This window comes from Saccostrea cucullata, unplaced genomic scaffold (genome assembly GCF_032062105.1).
Source record: "Saccostrea cucullata isolate Sc308-1 unplaced genomic scaffold, CSIRO_AGI_Scuc_v1 ctg9375, whole genome shotgun sequence".
Classification (NCBI taxonomy): domain Eukaryota; kingdom Metazoa; phylum Mollusca; class Bivalvia; order Ostreida; family Ostreidae; genus Saccostrea; species Saccostrea cuccullata.
Window position 1 is genome coordinate 33181 of NW_026932595.1, and position 19511 is coordinate 52691.

The window sequence follows — 19511 nt, forward strand, 5'->3', positions numbered from 1 at the left end:
CAAATACATAATTATCTCACCATCATGTCATTGTGCAACAAAGTCGTCAGCATTTTATTTGTCTTTTGAACGGGTGAAACGTTTTGAATGGCACTCTTATCGATGAATTTTACACTAAACCAAGCTCTTCTCAGATCTAGCTTTATTTACCCGCCCTAAAACCGGAAGTGCGAGTTCGTAAATTTGAAATCTCGATCCCGACTCAAATTTGACATCGGAAAGAAAAAAATGTTTTATTTTTTTTCTAAACATTCAAAACCTTGAGCGGAGGGTTTAAAAAACTAAAAAAAAAATCCTGGCCTTAAATATGTAATTAGATAATTAGCATATTAACCAGGGGCAAAGGATAAGATGTTCAAAGAATTCATGCATTTCCCTATATAATCATTAGAGCCCCCCCCCCCCCTTTAAACAAGAACCCCTGACCCTGGGGCCATAAAATTCACAATTTTGGTAGAGGCACACTTGCTTATCATAACTATGTACTTAATTTGTTTATTTAATACCCAGGAGCTGAGAAGAAGATTTTCAAAGAATTCATGTATTTTCACTATATAATCAATAGAGCCCCGCCCTAACACCAGAACCCCTGACCCTGGGGCCATAAAATTCACAATTTTGGTAGAGGCACTCTTGCTCATCATAACTATGTACTTAGTTGGTTTATTTAATACCCAGGAGCAGAGAAGAAGATTTTCAAAGAAATAATGCATTTTCACTACCTACTTATTTAGCCCCGCCCTAGCACTATAACCCCTGACCCTAGGGCCATGAATTTCACAATTTTGGTAGAGGACTCATTGCTGATTACAATCATGCAAACAGTTTGCCTGCTTGTTGTTCAGGAGTAAAGAAGAAGATTTTTAAAGATTGCATTAATTTTAGTGGTTTTGGCCCCACCCCTCAGGCCCCAGGGGGGCAGGGATCATGAAATTCACAATTTTTGTTCCCCTTCACCCATAGATGCTTTGTGCCAAATTTGGTTGAAATTGGTTCAGTGGATTCAGAGAAGAAGATGAAAATGTTCAAATGTTAACGCACGACACACGACACACGCCACACGACACACGACGACGGACGAAAACGGATAGCAATAGGTCACCTGAGTTTACTCAGGTGACCTAATAAGTAAGTAGATAAGTATAACATGACAACATAATCGTTTGATAAATACTGTGAGAATAATAAGTTCAATAACTTTTTGTACCTCAATTATCATGAAAATGTCAAAATAATAAAACATACTATTCACAACAATGCATTTCTATGAATGATTGCATCACAAGCAAAAAAAACCTAGATTTTCTTCAAAATAAAATCTAATCAACTACAGATAACGTTTTTACAAGATTCGGAAACACATGAAAACAGATACAAAATGTATATTTAACAATTTTACTGATCAATTACGTATAATTGCATAATGCACATATTCTTAAAGAATACAGACTTAATTTGTTCATTTGATAAGCCTACAATTGATTGCATTTACCTTTTAAACACTCAAAAGTCATCTTTACATTGAGAGACTTCGAACACAAACTAACGTAATACTATAGTAAGCTCAAAGCGCATGCGTCATTTCTTTGTTGATCGAATTTTCTCTGGTTGAACTATAGTTTCTCCAACATGGCTGATATCGAGGACTTTTTTTTATTTGTTTCTTGAAACTTTACTAGATGATGTAGAATTAAAGGGCAGATTTTTTTCTAATGCAGAAAAAACACTGCATGCGATCCAGTTAAAGAGAGACAAAGTAGCTAAAGTAGAAGGATACGTTGTGAATGTTGTACATGTCACAGGGTGAATAAATTAATATTATAATAAATACTATATAATTTATTCATTAATAATTTGTGACCTAATATACTTATCATTTCATTACTATCATCATCATTTTCATTTATTATACAGCATAGTGAATAACAGTACTCTGGAATTTACTATGTGTTCAGTCATTCATAAAGTCGTTCATTGATATTCATGGGGTTGAATGCTCATTGGTTAGTTTGAGAGTGTGAAAGGTCAAAGGTGTCTGTGTCAGAATGGGTGAGGTTTGAAGGTGTATGATTGGTTGATATTTCAGTGTGAGAAGTGTGTGAGTGGTTTTACTAGTTTGGTACCCAATACGCATGCTTGGCGCCAAACACCCTTAATAACTCACTCCACCCTAAGACAGCCAGGAAGAAGGAAGAGTATATCTCCTCTCCAGATATAAAGTCTTTCATTTTATAATGAAGACAAATTAAACCTGTCTATTCGTTAAGAATTAATTTACCACAGTTGCTCTGATTATATTAAATACCCTATCTATTAATTATCTAATTAAAGAGAACAGTTTAAATAATCTTAAAGAATTAAATGTGAGTGTTAGCTAGTGTATGAGTGTATTCATTTATTTTACAGGTTACCTTCTATTACTTGTTATTCTTCTTATAATATTCATCAAAGTAACTGAAATACAGATACGCAAATGAACCAAAGCAGCTGTTCTGTTTTTTATAAGAAGTAACAACTATTCTGCGGCTGTGACAATGGCGCCCAACGGTGTAATTTCAGTTAAAAAGAATTCATAAGGTGATTCGATCTAATCGGTGGAGAAATCATCCATTCATGCATTCTTTTATATCATTCATTATGTGAATCATTTCAACACTGTGTTTAGTGTTTGTGAGTTTTACTCAGTGGCCTAACTTCATCAAGGAATGTACCGTTATGCCCCGTGCACTTAATCTACATATTTGTGAGGTCACAGACACATGAACCTAGGTTACTTTTGTTTTCGCTGGATATCCGAGGATCTTCGCCGCTGGAAACCGTTTTCTGGACGACACTGGACCAGTGACTGTTTTCCAAGGATTCTGTGACTTTTTTTAACTCTTAATATTAATATTCTCATTGTGTTTGTTTAAATTGCATAATGTGATATTGTTTATTTTCATGTGCATGGTATGAACGTTGCATGACGAGTGTGTAAAATTTCTAAAAGTTTAAAGTTAAAGTCAAACAGTTAAAGTAAGTAATTTATAGCAATACAGTTATTGACATTCATATCATCCCCGCATGTCTCTTAACAAGATGCACTACTAACAACAAGTACGCAATCACGATTGTGTTGTGAAATATAGAGGAAATTCGAGTTAGTAGGTGCGAGGTGAGAAATAGAGTATAGCTGTTGTCAGGAGAACCTGGAAGTAAAATTTAGTGTCATAAATAGTTTATTTCAGCTCATTTCATCACCAAATCATATCATACAAACATGTTATCAAATATTAACCAGTCTTATTAATTTTTGTGACTTACAGGTGATACTTGTTATCTTGTTATACAGTGACAGTTGATTTCTATGAATTACTTTTCCATGATCAAACTCATTTCATAATTTGTTGCAGATATTCAAATATTTACAGGAAAAGAAGAGGTGAAAGCAGTGTTTATTTTTGTATTCATTATTTAGTTTATTTTTATTTAATCGTTCATCTAGGTATATATGAGCAACAGCAAATTATTGAAGTATTCAGAAAGACCAATTATATCCAAGTCTGTAGTTAGACTTTTTATCAATAGTCCGCCCCGAAACATGGCTGAAAAATTGGCGACTCGGCGTTAAACAATATTCAATCAATCAAAATTGTGAATTCTATTTCCTCTGGTTTAAAACACGAACCAAATTTAATTCTTTGAAAGTTGTTGCACAATACTCAGGTGACCTACTAGGCCCGTGGGCCTCTTGTTTGGATTTGTGGAAATATTTATTATTACTTTAACTGTTACTCAGTGAAACAAAAATTTCAAAAAGATTTATTCATATTCATATTCTAGAGTTCAGAACTTTTGACTGATGCATCGAAGGCACACAGAACATACAGTGGTTTGGGGGTTAACAATATAGGAGACAGAACATCCACGATGGTAACGGACAAAGATGGTGTCGTGTGTAAGTGCTTGTGGCAGAGGAGGTCATTCTTGCAAATGTGAGACTGAATTATTTGGGGGATTTTACCCCATCATACCCACGTAACTAGAACACTTCTATTGATTCAAAGCATTGATAAGATTCACTGTGCAGACACCACAACACTCAACAAAGCCAAAACGAATTTCGCAGCAAACAAAACAAAGAAAAATGAGGAGTCATAAGACAGTTTTTTAACCCTACACTGCATTGAGATTGACACTTTTATTTTCCATCCGTCTAGAGACAATGATTTTTCCATAAAGAAGGATTCTTCTCATAATTTCTCGTATTTAACAAAAAAATGAAATTTTCACAGAATCAAGAAGACACTATAAATAAATAAATTCACAAGATCTTGATACATGAAAGCAATTAAATGTCTAATGCATACAAAAAATTAGGTCTTTTGAAAAAACTTAAGTTTAAAATAAATCGGAAAAGCCTTTCACTTATGTATACTTCATTTATCCGTCCCCAACTTGAGTACGCTTCAATTGTATGGGGTGGTTGTCTATCCATTGATTCCGAGAAATTAGAAAAATTGCAACTACACGCAGCTAGCGCGGATTGTTACTGGACTAACTATGATTGCCTCTAGAGACTCTTTATATTTTGAAACAGGATGGGAACCACTCAGCGACAGACGTAAGATCCAAAGATTAAATATAATGTACAAAATTCACAATGATTTAGTACCAAATTACCTATCCGAGATTATACCTGATATGCGATGTAATGCTTCTGCATATACAACAAGAAACTCTCAAAATTATAGTATACCTGTATGTAAATTGCAAACCTACAAATCATCATTTGTACCAACTGTAATAAATGAGTGGAATTCCTTACCGCTAAATACCAGACTCTCGAGCTCTTTGTCTGCTTTCAAAAGTAAAATCAAACAAAAAATAACAGAAGCTCCGCCCTATTTTAATTTTGGTAAAAGACGCAACAATATACTGCATACACGGCTTCGGCACAATTGCGTGCTTAACGCTGATCTTTATAGATGTAATATAATATCTAGTCCACTATGTTCCTGCGGTAAGGTAGAAAATACGCATCATTATTTTTTCTCATGCCCTAACTACAACGAGGCCAGGAAAGAGTTTTTCGATAAGTTTTTGAGATTTAATAAAGTCCATATTGTTGACATTCAGACTTTACTTTGGGGGGATACATCACTCAGTATTGCTGAAATTGAATATCTATTTTCTATTGTACATTCTTATATTCAGCATTCTGGTAGATTTAACTGATTGTACACTTTTTTAAAACTATTTGTATAAACAATAATGTAGCAGTTATGTATGTCCACAATGAGAGTTTATTTTTCTGACAGAAAAGAATATACATGTACACATAATTAAAGACTAACTGAAAAGACAAGAGTGGGGCGTCATAGGCCTACGTGAAGACCGCTGTTTAATAATGGCCTTTAATAATTCGATAAGGTAGCTTTATAATCGGGATTGTAAAATTTTCTTTTGAAAGAATTAACACCCCCCCCCCCCCCAAATCTTTTAGTAGCACTAGTATTTGAGATGCATGACTTGGTAACTAAAAAAAACTCATTGCCGTATGTGTGCTAAAAATAAATATTGATAGAGGCGCAATTTTCCTTTAGAAATTCCTAATCATTGCAAGATACGTTTTGACGTCGTCATTGTTGCGCCGACAGCTAATTTGATAGGTTCCTTTAAATAAGAGGAAAATTTTATTTATAGAGATATTTGTTTGAAATTTTTATGCATTATTCAAAAAATGTTGATCATGATGTATGCTAATTTTTAATTTTATAGGCCTAGTAAAACAAAAGATATAAAAAATGTTCGCGTTTTTCTGGGACAACCCTCGTATGTGCGCACGTTTTTGGAAACTCGGGGAAACTTGACTTCAAATCAAATCTGGGGCGAAAATATGCGTATACTATTCAGGATGGAGCATTAAGCCACATGTCCGTTATCGACACCAGCCTTCGGGCTATAACGGAAAAGATGGACTCTTTTAATACTCTGCAAGAGTCGATGAACAACATGCAGAAAGATCTGTGGAATGAGGATGGACTAGACGATAGGATTAGATACATCGCTCAAAAGCATGAAGATAACCAGTCTGAAATAGAAATTTTAAACAGGAAAATATTACCCTCCGTAAGGAACTTCAGCTGTTGAAGTCGATTGTTGTAAATTTATACAGGAAAGTGACACAACAAGAAAGTGAGATTGTAGACCTGAGAGGAAGATCTATGAGAGATAACATTCTGATCCATAATCTGGCAGAAGAGGAAAACGAGGATCTAAATGCAAAAGTTCACCAGATCATAAGTGATCATTTAAAACTGGATATCGGTTTTGTCAGAATCCATCGTAACGGACCTCGAATGCAAGGCAATAAACCCAGAACCATTACGGGAAAACTACGCGATTCTAAAGATAAGGACCAGATCCTGGCAGCCCAAAGAGGGGAAAAAAGAGAACAAGGAGAAAAGTGCCTTACCTTGCTACATTGCACCTTAAACACCAGTGCAAATTAACGAAAGTAGAAGTAGGCTTAAGGAGATTAATACACAGTACAGAATGAACAGAATAGAAACTAAAATAATTGGGAATAAAGTTGTGTTTCCCAACGGAAATCTGTATCAGGAAAAGGTTACCACGCCTAGAGCTGAAGATCTACTCTATGTGGACGAGGCAGAAGAGGAAAAGTTAGAGGCGGTGACAAGTGATCCTATCTATGAGGGTGGCAATGTCTTCAAAACGGTGGCAACAAAGGCGAGTACCTATGCAGAGGTCAGACAGTTTTACAAAAAAGTTATGAGTGACCCGAACTCAGCCAACGCGCACCATTTCGTCCTAGCATACCGGATACAAGATGCACAAGGGAACATCCGCGATGGATACTGCGATGACGGAGAATACGGCGCAGGTAGGAGAGTGGTCCGACTTTTAGGAGATCAGAGTGCCACTAAGGCCGCATTCGTTATTTCATCATATCGGGCCAAGGCGCTTCGATATCATATGCGATGCCGTGCTCAATGCTGCCAATAAACTCTGAACAGTTCAAAGAATGAATTATTTAACACCTAACTTCTCCTGTTATCTTTGGATAATGTTTCTATAAAGTTAATAAGTACTATACATGTACACATTTTATTTTTGTAGGTGTATGAAAAAGCGCTTACGTACTTTATATACATATACCAGTTTAACTCTTGTACCTGAAAACAATATACATGTATTAACTTTGATACTGCATGTAAACATGCAATATTTGTAAGTTCCCTTTTTCTTGTCTTTTTTTCGAAACTCAATTGTAATTCTGTATATTCATATATTACCAAAAGACACTGTCACATCGAAATAATGCATAAAATTATGTATGACATCTTTTATTTATTTTCTTATCAAAATTCTAACTTGTGGCAATATCTCGTTTGGTCGACCAGTTCCAGTCGAGTCTCTCTTTGGGTGTCCCAAGTGTAGTTGTTTGTGCTGAAACTATACAAAAAAAATGATTGCTCATTATTTACAACTTTTTTTGATCGTAAGATAATCTTGATTTTCTATCTTTATTTTAGATTAAAAACAATTAACATTTGACATTATCATTTGACAAAATAAACTTAGTGCTCATGACGACACTGTCATATCAAAATAATGCATAAAATTATGTATGACACTTTTTATTTATTTTCTTTTGAAAATTCTAACCTGTGACAATATCTCGTTCGGTCGACCAGTTCCAGTCGAGTCTCTTGGGTGTCCCAAGTGTAGTTGTTTGTGGTGAAACTATAAAAAAAATGATTGCTCATTATATACAACTTTTTTTCTGCTCTCAAGATCATTTTGATTTTTATCTTTTTTTTTTTTACATTTAAACATTTAACATTACCATTTGACACATCATCGTCAGCATCATCATCATCTTCCTCAGCACTGTCTGATACTCCTAAAATAGGATAAGCTTTAATTAGTTAAAAAAAAAGTTAGAATGAGAAAACACAGGTAATAATAATGTATACAAATGGTATATCATGTTCTTTGTGGTTCTTTCAATAATCAGTGTCACTTGACATCTTGTATTCTGCGTATCAATGGCTTGAAATAAATAGCCTTTTGCTGTATGTGTTCTAAATTGCTGGGTATCTTTAAACAATATCATAGCTTCAGTGTATTATTGGTATATTCTTCTGTTGAGAAACACAGATAATAACAATGTATACAAGTGGTATCTCCTGTTCTTCGTGGTTCTTCCAATAATCAGTGTCACTTGACATCCTGTATTCTGCTTATCAATGGCTTGCAATAAATAGCCTTTTGCTGTATGTGTTCTAAATTGCTAGGTATCTTTAAACAATGTCATAGGTTCAGTGTCTTATTGGTATATTCTTCTGTGTGACTCTACATATTTGTATTTGGTAATGTACCACAATTGTTTTACTTCTTACAAAGTAATAATTATCGTGACTTACGGGTAGGTGGCCTTTTTGTTGCCTGGTCAATCACGCGAAAGGGTTCTGTAAAAGATTTTCAGAGGGGTCGTCTCAAAATATAAAATAACAAATCTCAAATTTTCGTTCGTTTTGGAACATAAACACAGGCACACACAATCAAAGTACTGAAAGTACTGAATCGAGGTGACGTGTGTGGTTGAAATGACAGATTGAAGGAAATGAAAGGAGATTGGTGTATTGAATTCATGTAAAAGTTAAAAGCATTTAAACTCTTGAACAGTGGAAGATATAGACTCCACATAAGGTATGCATACTCCACAAATTAAGCTCTTTCAAATGATGTGAAGGAATTTGTGACCTTAACAGTGATTTATAGCTTTAAATTGTTTTTTTTTTAACTCTCACTTTAACTTTTGAACCTTGATAGATTAAGTTTTCATATTTGGTGTGCAGACTCCACTGATCAAACTTTTTCAAATGACACCAAGGTCAATCACCTTGTGACCATGATTGTGACCTTTATGCTAAATATATCTTTTTTCCGAATTTTGTTGTCGCTGGTCGCATAATGTTTCACATACACATCTTATTCTTTCATTTCTTTGTATCATTAATTTTTTGTTACCAGAAGTTAAGTTCAGGACACACAAATAAAAGTTTGTTCCAATGGAGAAAAATTTTGTAAATTCTTATACTTAAATCTGGCAGAAAGCATTTTTTGATCAAACTGAAAGCTTGAAATCATGATTATCCATTACAGAGGTTCACTCTACAAAAAGATTACAAGGACTAACAAGGCAACTTTCTTTTTATGTTTCTTAATTTGAAAGGTGGTGTTGCAGAAAAACATCTCATTTAAACTTGTGATACTTTGTAAGAAAATGAAGTCATAATTCAATTCATTCCAATGTTTATTGACTGTACTTAAAGATAACTATGTATAACATGGACTAGAAAAATTTGTTGGCAGTAAACATAATTGCTAGCCTGTGCAACAGAAGTTTTCCAAAAAAAAAGGAATTACCAGTATTAACATGTAAATACATATATATATATCTTTAAAAAACATAAAAGGTATATAAAATAATGTAGCAGAAAACATTGTCAGTTCTGTATCAAAGAATCAGCAAAAATATATTTGTAAAATTATACCGTTATGATCTGGATATTTTTATGTCAGTTTTATTTTGTGAATGTGGGGCAATATGTTGTTTTTAATTTTTGCATTCCAATATTTTGCCAATGATCACTCCTTTGTTTACATTTTCTTACTGTTTAATGATTTTGAAGCAAATTATATTATTGTGAGTGTAATGAACTCACATAATTGCTAAAATGTATCAATAGCAGAAATATCCAGATTTACGGTATTCAGTAAAACATTATTAAAAGCACTATAGTAATAGAGTATGGGCAAGGCAATTGAACATAAATGTTGTAGAAAGTAACACATAAATGGCACAGCACAGTATTAGTACTTACAAAGAAGTAACATCATTGGCTTTTATGTGAGTGAGAACATGTCTCTGATTGGCAGGATTTTTGAAAATTGGCACAAAATGCATAATAATATAAAACAAATACAATTCTAAGTTCTACACATCTACACTAAAAAAGTCTAAATGTACTGATAAAATTAGAAAAAAAAGAAAACAATAAAAATTACATACAAGTTAACAGAGTGTTTAAAACAATGTATTTATAAAATGTTTCTCAAAAGCTGCAATGCATTTGATTGATTTGCCAGAGTTTGAATTTAAGGTATTCAATGTATAACGACCATATTTTGTACCTAATAAATGAACTGTCCAATATTTTTAATCATGGTAGCAATTTGAAGATATTATCAAATGAAAATGCTCCACCAAAGGAATTTACAAAGTTTTGATTATTGTCCAATTAATATCACTTTGAATTTTACATTGAAGTCCATGGGCAGTGCATGTTTTTATAAGATATTGTAAAAAGTAATTTGAATTTCAAAGAAATCTCTTGGTGAAAATATGCATAAACTCCCTCTTTATTAAAATATAAAATACAAAAAATTATTTACCACAGAAATTTTGTGAAATCAAAAATTTTCTTCTTTTCATCAAGGGCAGATAACTCTTCAAAAACTGTTAATGTGCGAAATGACTGTCTCCTTACATTTTATAAGTCTTGTGAATTTGGTTTATTTCACTTTTATTGTTTTCTAGCTGTGTGCTTTTAAGGTCAAGATCTAGTAAATGGAAGGTGCCTACAGATTTTTGAAATTTAAGAAATTAATTCCTTTAATGATGCTTTATAACGTTAGCTTGGTCAAAATATGTGTTTCGGGGCTTAATTTGTAGAAAAACAAGATGAAAAACCATATTTTAAACTGTCATTTTCAATGAAAAATTTAGAAAACCAGTATTGAAAATGGGAGTTTTTCCCATATCTGGCAAAGAAAATGTATCCAGATTGCCTACAGTTTTTCAGAAAACGGTTATATGTATGTTCTTAGTCTCTACTTTAAAATAATGTTAAATTTAAGATAGGTATCGGGACTACTTTTCATGTAATTTTAAATTGAATTGCATGAAAATACTTTATTTTCTACATAATCATGATAATTCTATTAGAGCCGTAAAGTACGGAAAAAGAAAGTTGAAAGTGATTATGACGTCATAATGGATTTAGCACTGAAAATTCATTCTAAATTCATTTACTAGATCTTGACCTTAACTATTTTAAAATTATTTAAAATCAGTCAAAATCCCTTCGTTATACATTGAATACTTTAAACAAACCTATGTTTACAAGCACAAAGCAAAGATATACTAGTACTGAAGGTTGTAAAGAGAAACTTATAGAAATAGCAATATTTGTACATACATTCCAATGTTATCATTAACTTAACAAATGTGTAAAGTGATTAGATGGTGAACACATTAGGTAACCTGTACACAAAATAAAATCAACCACATTTGAAACAGCTATGTACATGTTTATCAGTATCATCCAAACATGCCCAAGTGTACAGAAACATACTAGTAATACAAAATAATAATAATAATGAAACATGGAGTATACAACTGATATTGTTATCACAAATGAATGAGTAAAATGGTCCCTGATTAGTAGCAGTACTTATCATAAGCACTAGAATCCCTTTATATCAATTTCGTTGTAATATATTTAACATCCAAAAAAAGAAAAGGAACACTGAACATATAGAATGTGGTGGAAATATATACATTATGCTGAATAATAGCTAAACTAAGTAACCATAATGGTTAAACTTCATAGCTAAACAAAACACCAAATATCCTTGAGTATCATCATGTGAAAAAATAACAAAATTACATAAAGAAGAGGATATGAACATACCGGTATGCATGCAGGCTAACATCTCTAAGGAAAATGCTAAGATAGCACATGCTAAAATAGCATATCATATGTATGTAAACTGAGGTAAAAAAAAAACCCTGAGTAGGTAAACAAGTCATGATGATACAATGCTCTATATACTTTAAATATATACATCTTCTCAATGGACTTGGCACATTAATTCAGCAATAAGGTTACAACTGTGGTTAAAGGAATAGGAACAAAAACATTGTACTAATCTTGTATGAATGGATTTAAAATGGAAAACGTCAAAGATTATATATAGTATGAAACTTAAGTAATGTACAATACGGTATACCTGTTATTTATTTTTTCACAGGAAATAAGAACATATAACTTTATTTATCAAGGAATGTTGTTTTTACATTTAAGGAAGACCTAGCGTACTGTTTGTAGCACATGATGTCAGTGACATATAGGAGATACAAAAAATCTGTTGTACGAAATATTTTAACAATGAATATATGGTACATAAAGGCTGAACAATTTGTACATTTGTGAAAAGTAAGCAATAAACATTGTTGATGGATAAATTAAATGATGGCAATATAGAACAGTTTGATTTGCTTAAAATGGCATATCGAGATAAAAAGGTAACAAATACACAACCACACAAGAACACATCAATGGTATTTACAAATCAGATAGGTTGAGAGAAGCATAATTTAATACAAGTTAGGTTGTAATGTGAACAGTCTATATACATGTACATCATGCATTTTGAATTGTTCAGTGAAAAATCCCAATTCTACTCAAGTTTAAAAATCACTAATAAATCTGTTGTAAAATAAAAACAGTTAAAAATACAAGGGGAATAATGGGGTAAACAACTTCATTATAAAACTAAATGAATTCCACTTGAAAGCAATTCTTCGGCTGGAAACTGTTTTGAAGAAAGTTATGTGTCTGGTAAATACCTCCACCCCAACCTTTAATCAAATGAACTTCCTTGTTAACTGCAGTACAAGTTACAAATGAAAAGCAAGAATACAGAAATGTCAGGAAACTTCACAGGGTTTTGGAAAGGAAGATCTATATGGACAGGACAGAGAGCACATTTATTTGGATTTGCCGACGGAGATGATCTTTTCCATTGTCGAGTCTTAGAATACAAAAGAGCACTGGAGTGGAAGTTTCTTTTCAATCTCGCTCTCCAAGTTTTCGAGAGTGCAATCTAATGCTTTGGACATCATTTCAAGAGGTACATCATAAGTTAGGTAGTCATCCTTTACATTCATGAGGAGGGAGATGTGGAGTTCTGCTTTATGAAATCCAATGACGGATCCCTGAACTTTTACTACTGGCGGCTCACATTCCTGGAACAGAGAAGAATACTTTAAAATAATAGACTCAATGAGCATTATTTAATTTAAGAATTGCTTGTAATTTTTGAAAGCAGTATATTATATAATGGAATAATAGTATATTAATATAAAGAATGTCTTTTTATTGTTGGAATACATTAAACAGGGATAAAATAAAGACAAAAAGTGCCAGTGATGTGACAATTTAGCTACATTTAACCCCCAGACCCCCTCTTTAAAATGATAGGAATGAAAATAACTTAGCTGGAAGACTTAAATATTATAGGCGCGTTTGCTATAATAATATGGTTTTACTGTAAATAAATACCATTTTGTATTATTTGATTTATAACATAAATGCCTTTGAAACAAGTTTATGAATTAAAAATGGGAGTACAATGTTACTTCAAGAACACTCTTAGAAGTCGTTGAAACAGAGATCTCTTCATTGAAGTTGGTCACAACAACATTGGTTATTGACAAGTATTTCCCAACAATGGATGAGTCACTCAAGTCCCTCCACAGGGAAACTTTAATACTGTCAGTGTCGTCTTTGAGAGAGACACTCTTTACACAGACATCTACTCCCTTCACCTTCACGGTTTTGGTCATATCCTCCTTCAATGAGAAAAATCAGATTAAAGATATAAGAATATGGTAATTTAAAAAGCACGGTAGTTGACAATATAATAAAACAATTTGTTTAATTAAGGATGTGTATCCAATATTTCACAGTTATTCTGCATAGGAATTAAGCTAAAATGACTGACTATATGTTAAAATCTGTAAGAGTAGTACATATGAAATTTGACTTATTTAAGTTAATACGGGTACTTACAGACACAATTCTGCCCTTGACAGAGACCAGGGACTTCACAGGTAATGTCTTGATGTCCTTAATGGGTCGAGTCATAGCAGGTGGTGGATTTGCAATCCTCGCACCTTTCTCCATAGTTGCATGTGGAACCTCCATGGCTCCTGTTTTCATGACTTTTGTGTTTTTGGTAATAATGACTGTTGGTTCATTTTCATTCTTGTAGATGTAATTCATCAGAATCACGGTGTTGTCTGCATTCAGGGATTTGAGTTTCGTGGTGTCATATACAGTGCCCTTCATGGCATCTGTTGAATCAGCTAGTCCAACTGTGGCACATTCCTTTTTTTCTCCATTGTCTGTTTGATACCTTTGAATAGTACCAACTCCACACACTTTCACCTTAAGGGGTTGCGAGTACGGTTTGTTTCCCTTGCTCTCTCTCAGTTTAGCAACTGTTAGCATCTGTAATAAAAGAAAACAAGAGGCCCAAGGGCCTTGAATCGCTCTTCTGATAAATTGTACAACCTATCACTTGTATTTCAAGCCTCTAACCAAAAGTATCCTATTAAAGACCCAAGTTGCATCACCTGACAAAGTTTGATGATTCTTAGCCAATTAGATCTACTTTTTGGTCTACAATCTTGGAAATCACAAAATGCATCAAGTGACAAAGTTTGATAATTCTAAGCCAATAAATACCTGAGCTATTTAAAAGTAGGTCACTGTGATCTCAGAAAAACCAAGATGCATCAACTGACAAAGCATGATGATTCTTAACTAATAAGTACCAGAGATACTTAAATATAGCCATAAAATGTCGAAAGTAGGTCATTGTGACCTACATTTTGGTTGACATTTTTAGAGTCCCATGACGCATCTGCTGACCAAGTTTGATAATTCTAAGCCAATAAATACCTGAGATATTCAAAAGTAGGTCACCATGACCTACTTTTAGGTCGACATTCTCCGAAAATCCAAGATGCATCAACTGACAAAGTATGATGATTCTAAATCGATAAGTACTAGAGATACATAAATATAGCCATCAAATGTCAAAAAGTAGGTCACCGTGACCTACTTTTTGGTCGACATTCTACGAAAACCCAAGATGCATCAAATGACAAAGTTTGATGATTCTAAGCCAATAAGTAACGGAGAATACTTAAATATAGCCATAAAATGTCGAAAGTAGGTCATTGTGACCTACATTTTGGTTGACATTTTACAGAGTCCCAAGATGCCTCTGCTGACCAAGTTTGATAATTCTAAGCCAATAAATACCTGAGATATTCAAAAGTAGGTCACCATGACCTACTTTTTGGTCGACATTTCCCGAAAACCCAAGATACATCAACTGACAAAGTTTGATGATTCTAAGCCAATAAGTACTGGAGATACTTAAATATCGCCATAAAATGTCAAAAGTAGGTCACTGTGACCTAATTTTTGGTCGTCACTATACGAAAACCCAAAATGCATCAACCCACAAAGTTTGATGATTCTAAGCCAATAAATACCTAAGATACTTAAATATAACCATAAAATGTCCAAAAAAAGTAGGTCACCGTGACCTACATTTTGGTCGACATTTTTCAGAGTCCCAAGATTCATCTCCTGACAAAGTTTGATGATCATAGGTTTGAAGGTAATCAAAATATGCCTTTTAAACAATTTGAAAACAAATGCCTGCAAAATTCTAAAAGTAGGTCATAGTGACCTACTTTTTCTTAAATATGTTTTAAGGTCCCATGATGCAGCAACTTACAAGATTTGATGATTCTAACCCTTTCAGTGCCTGAAATAATGGGATTAAATGTTTTGAAAAGGATAAGTCATAAAGTTCAAAAAGTAGGTCACGGTGACCTACTTTTAAGTTGACGTTGTTCAAAGACCCAAGATGCATCAACTGACTAAGTTTGATGATCGTAGGCCTTAAAATATTCAAAATATGCCTTTAAATCAATTTGAAAACGAATGCCCGCAAAATTTAAAAAAAGTAGGTCACCGTGACCTACTTTTGAGTTAACATGATGTGAAGTCCTAAGATGCATCAACTTACAAGATTTGATGATCCTAGTCCTTATAGTAAGCAAAATATGAACATTTTTATTAATTGTAAATTTAGGTCAACTTTAAAGTGATCTTGAGACCACGCCCTTTGCCCCAGGGTCATGCCTTGAACAATTTTTAATCTTCAACATATCCTGATCCTTGTATGCAAGTTTGGTGAAAATCTGCCTGGTGGTTCTGGAGAAGAAGATTTTTTAGCAACCAGTACTTTTTGTTTTGTTTTGCTGATTATCTCCCCTTGATTCAGGGTCCCAACCCTTATTTTAGTATAAACGGTAGCCCTTGGGCCAAGGATACCCTGTGACAAATTTGACACTGATTGGCCAAGGGGTTCTTGAGTTATGGCCCATATTCTAAAAAGTTAACACACACCGCACACGCACACACCGCACAAATGGCCATAGCATTAGCTCTTTGAGCCTTTGGCTCAGAAGAGCTAAAAACATGATTTGTTTTTTATGTTACAGGAAATTATCATCTTAATATTATTTCTTTATTTTTAAATTAAAATTTCAAATATTCAATTAATTAAGAAAAATAAGTACCCTAAATAATGCTATCAAATCTCTTTAAATTTGGATGGGTGTGAAATAGTAGCAAGAAAAGTGAATTATTAGGTATATCATACTGTCAGTATGATGTTGAAGGTGAAATACACAATAATACATTTGTATTGCTACATTATTTATGTTTATTCATTCTAATTAGGGTCAGTCGAGTATCCCTCTTTTTAAGGACCAGGATTAGTATTTAAGAACTGAGTGAACTTATGTCAGTGCAATATACAGGGGCTTATGATCTGAAAAGTAAGCCTCAAGTGTCACCCAACTTTGAATTTGAGTTTCAGGAATGTTTGTGTATATGTGATCAAGTGCAGATTCATAGTCAGTAGTGGAACCTGTAGGTAGGTATCTTAAATTGAAGTGGGACATGAATTCAATGATGTTTCCTGCTTGTGATGAAAGATTGTCAGCATTGAAGTCTCCAGTCAATACAACATGGTTGGAATCTTTCAAACAGTCTTGAAACATATTTTGAAGCATGTTTTTGACAGTTTTCAGATTGGCCTTTGGTGGGATATACAAGAACATAAATAACAATAACTTTCCGCTGCGAATTTCAATAAGCAAGGAAAAGATTTGAATATTCTGTTCTCCCTTTTGGTGATTTTTTGAACAGTTAATGATTCCTTCACATAAAAAGCAAGACCATATGATGGTCGTTGGTTGCTATGTTGTGGAGAATCAAACCTATACATTGTATATCCTGGCAAAGAAAGTGTGTCAGCATCATCAGTTTCGATAAGTCTTGTTTCAGAAATTGCTAATACGTCAGAACTCATAAGGTTGAAATCCTTCTCCAAATCATCCTTGTGCTTATGAAGCGATCTTATGTTGAATGATGTTAAAACTGTAGAATGAGGGTCCTTTCTACCCAAATTATTAATACACATTTCCATCTTTCCCTCACATCTAAGCCTGTTCATCTCTTCTAACACAGCTGGTGACAGTGAAATCTTTTTTTCATTCAAATTTGTGATGTGTAGGTTCTCAATATGTGTAACCCTACTGAGTCCCACATAATGCATATGGTCATTTTTTCTTGTTCCAAAATTTATAACTGCAGACTTCATAGTTGAGCCTTGTGCTTTGTGAATAGTTTTGGCAGCCCCTAACCTTAGAGGAAACTGTCTTCGTTTAACATGATATGTACCATTCATCTGAATTTGAAATTGCCTCGTTATTTCTAATATCGGTGTCCAAGTTTTCTCAATTTCACTTTTGAATAGTCTTGCATATTCCTTGCGCAACTCCTTCCCAATGTTTTCATCATCAAATTGCACCCAAACGATGCTACACCTTGTTGATCCTTGCACGCGATAATCAAAGAGTTTAACTGTACATGATGCACCATTTGTGATTCCATCTTGAACATTAACATTATTGGTTATTTCAGCTGGAACTCCAATAACCAAACACAATACAGATGATAACCCCAGTGTTCTGGCAGAATCATCAGGAACTCTTGCTAACACTTTGGATTTTACAGCTTCTTCAGATGCTCAAATAACCCAGTCTATAGCATTTATACTGATTTTCTGCAAATCATCTGCCATGTCATATATTTTGTTATTGTATGACTGTACTTCATTTCTTGTGGTAAACAAATGGGGTATATTTTGTGTATCTGCAGTCTCAGACTTCACACATTGATATAGTACGGTAATGTCTTGTTAGGTCTTTCCACCTTTCTGTGGAAAGACCTATTGATTTCCTTCTGTTTCTTTTTTTCCTTTTTATTTTTTATTATTTTTCCGCCGTGTGATTTTGAGTTTCAAGATTTATCGAAAAGATTTTAAGTTCATAAGAATGTACTCCGTAAAAGATTTTCGCAGTTGACCCTGCGTATATGAACTATGACCCCTTTCGGAGTTATTACCCCTTTCGCAAACAAGCTTGTTATCGCTACTCCTCTGAAACCGTAAACCGTAGAGAAATGAAACCTGCACCAATGTCTTCGACTATTTAAGGGGACTTTTCAATCTATTCATTGTGAAAGTATTTGGTGACCCCTTCAATGAGTTATTGCCCCTGAAACTTTTTGAATTTCACTTTTAATAAAAAAATTTCAAAACGAAAAGTTGTAGAGACATGGGACCAACTGCATAAGATTCATTGACATTTGACCTTCAAATTCATGTAAAGGTCAAAGGTCAAGGTCATTCCAAAACTGAGAAATTAAACTCTTTTTATATCTCCTTTGTCTTTTAACATATACTTAATGTCTATGCATCATTGATATGTACTCTTAAAACTTTTTCAAAGATTTTATTCTTGTCCCCTAAGATTAACCCTGTTAAAAGTTATTGCCCCTTGTGCGAAAAACCGTGTTATCGCTACTCCTCTGAAACCGTGAACCGTAGAGGTATGAAACTTTCACCAATGTCTTCGACGATTTAAGGGGCTTTTTCAATCTATTCATTGTGAAAGTATTTGGTGACCCCTTCAATAGGTTGATTGCCCCTAAACTTTTTGAATTTTACTTTTAATTAAAAATTTTCAAAACGACAAGTCATAGAGACATGGGACCAACTGCATAGATTCATTGACCTTTGACCTTAAATTTCATGTAAAGGTCAAAGGTCAAGGTCATTCCAAAACTGTGAAATTTAGCTCTTTTTATATCTCTTTTGTCTTTCAACATATACTTAATGTCTTATATATCATTTATATATGTAATCTTAATACTGTTTAAAAGATTTTGTTCTTGTCCCCTAACATTAACCCTTTTAAAAGTTATTGCCCCTTGTGCGAAAAACCTTGTTATCGCTACTCCTCCGAAACCGTAGCAGCAAAAGCAGACATAACCTTCTCTAATGTCTTAAGTGTCTTTAGGCCTAACTTCCATGTATAAGTGCGAAAGGATCTCATGACCCCTTATATGAGTTATTGCCCTTTAACTTCTTTGTACTTGCTATTTAACCTTATAACTTAAGAACTAAAAGTCGTAGAGGCATTGAATCAAATGCAA

At 33.7% G+C, this 19511-nt stretch overlaps 2 protein-coding genes across 2 annotated transcripts; one reads left to right on the top strand and one right to left on the bottom strand.

Annotated features, from left to right (window-relative positions):
- Positions 1-6537: 6537 nt before the first annotated feature.
- On the top strand, positions 6538-7008 carry LOC134235534 (uncharacterized). Its single transcript, XM_062717675.1, has one exon. It carries the CDS (start codon positions 6538-6540, stop codon positions 7006-7008), a length of 471 nt encoding a protein of 156 aa, XP_062573659.1.
- Positions 7009-9471: 2463 nt separating this feature from the next.
- On the bottom strand, positions 9472-14372 carry LOC134235535 (uncharacterized). The gene is made up of 4 exons (XM_062717677.1): positions 13932-14372; positions 13499-13711; positions 11361-13105; positions 9472-10032 (listed from the first exon to the last, which is right to left on the bottom strand). Exons 1-3 carry the CDS (start codon positions 14370-14372, stop codon positions 12893-12895), a joined length of 867 nt encoding a protein of 288 aa, XP_062573661.1. The 3' UTR covers positions 9472-10032; positions 11361-12892.
- Positions 14373-19511: the final 5139 nt, after the last annotated feature.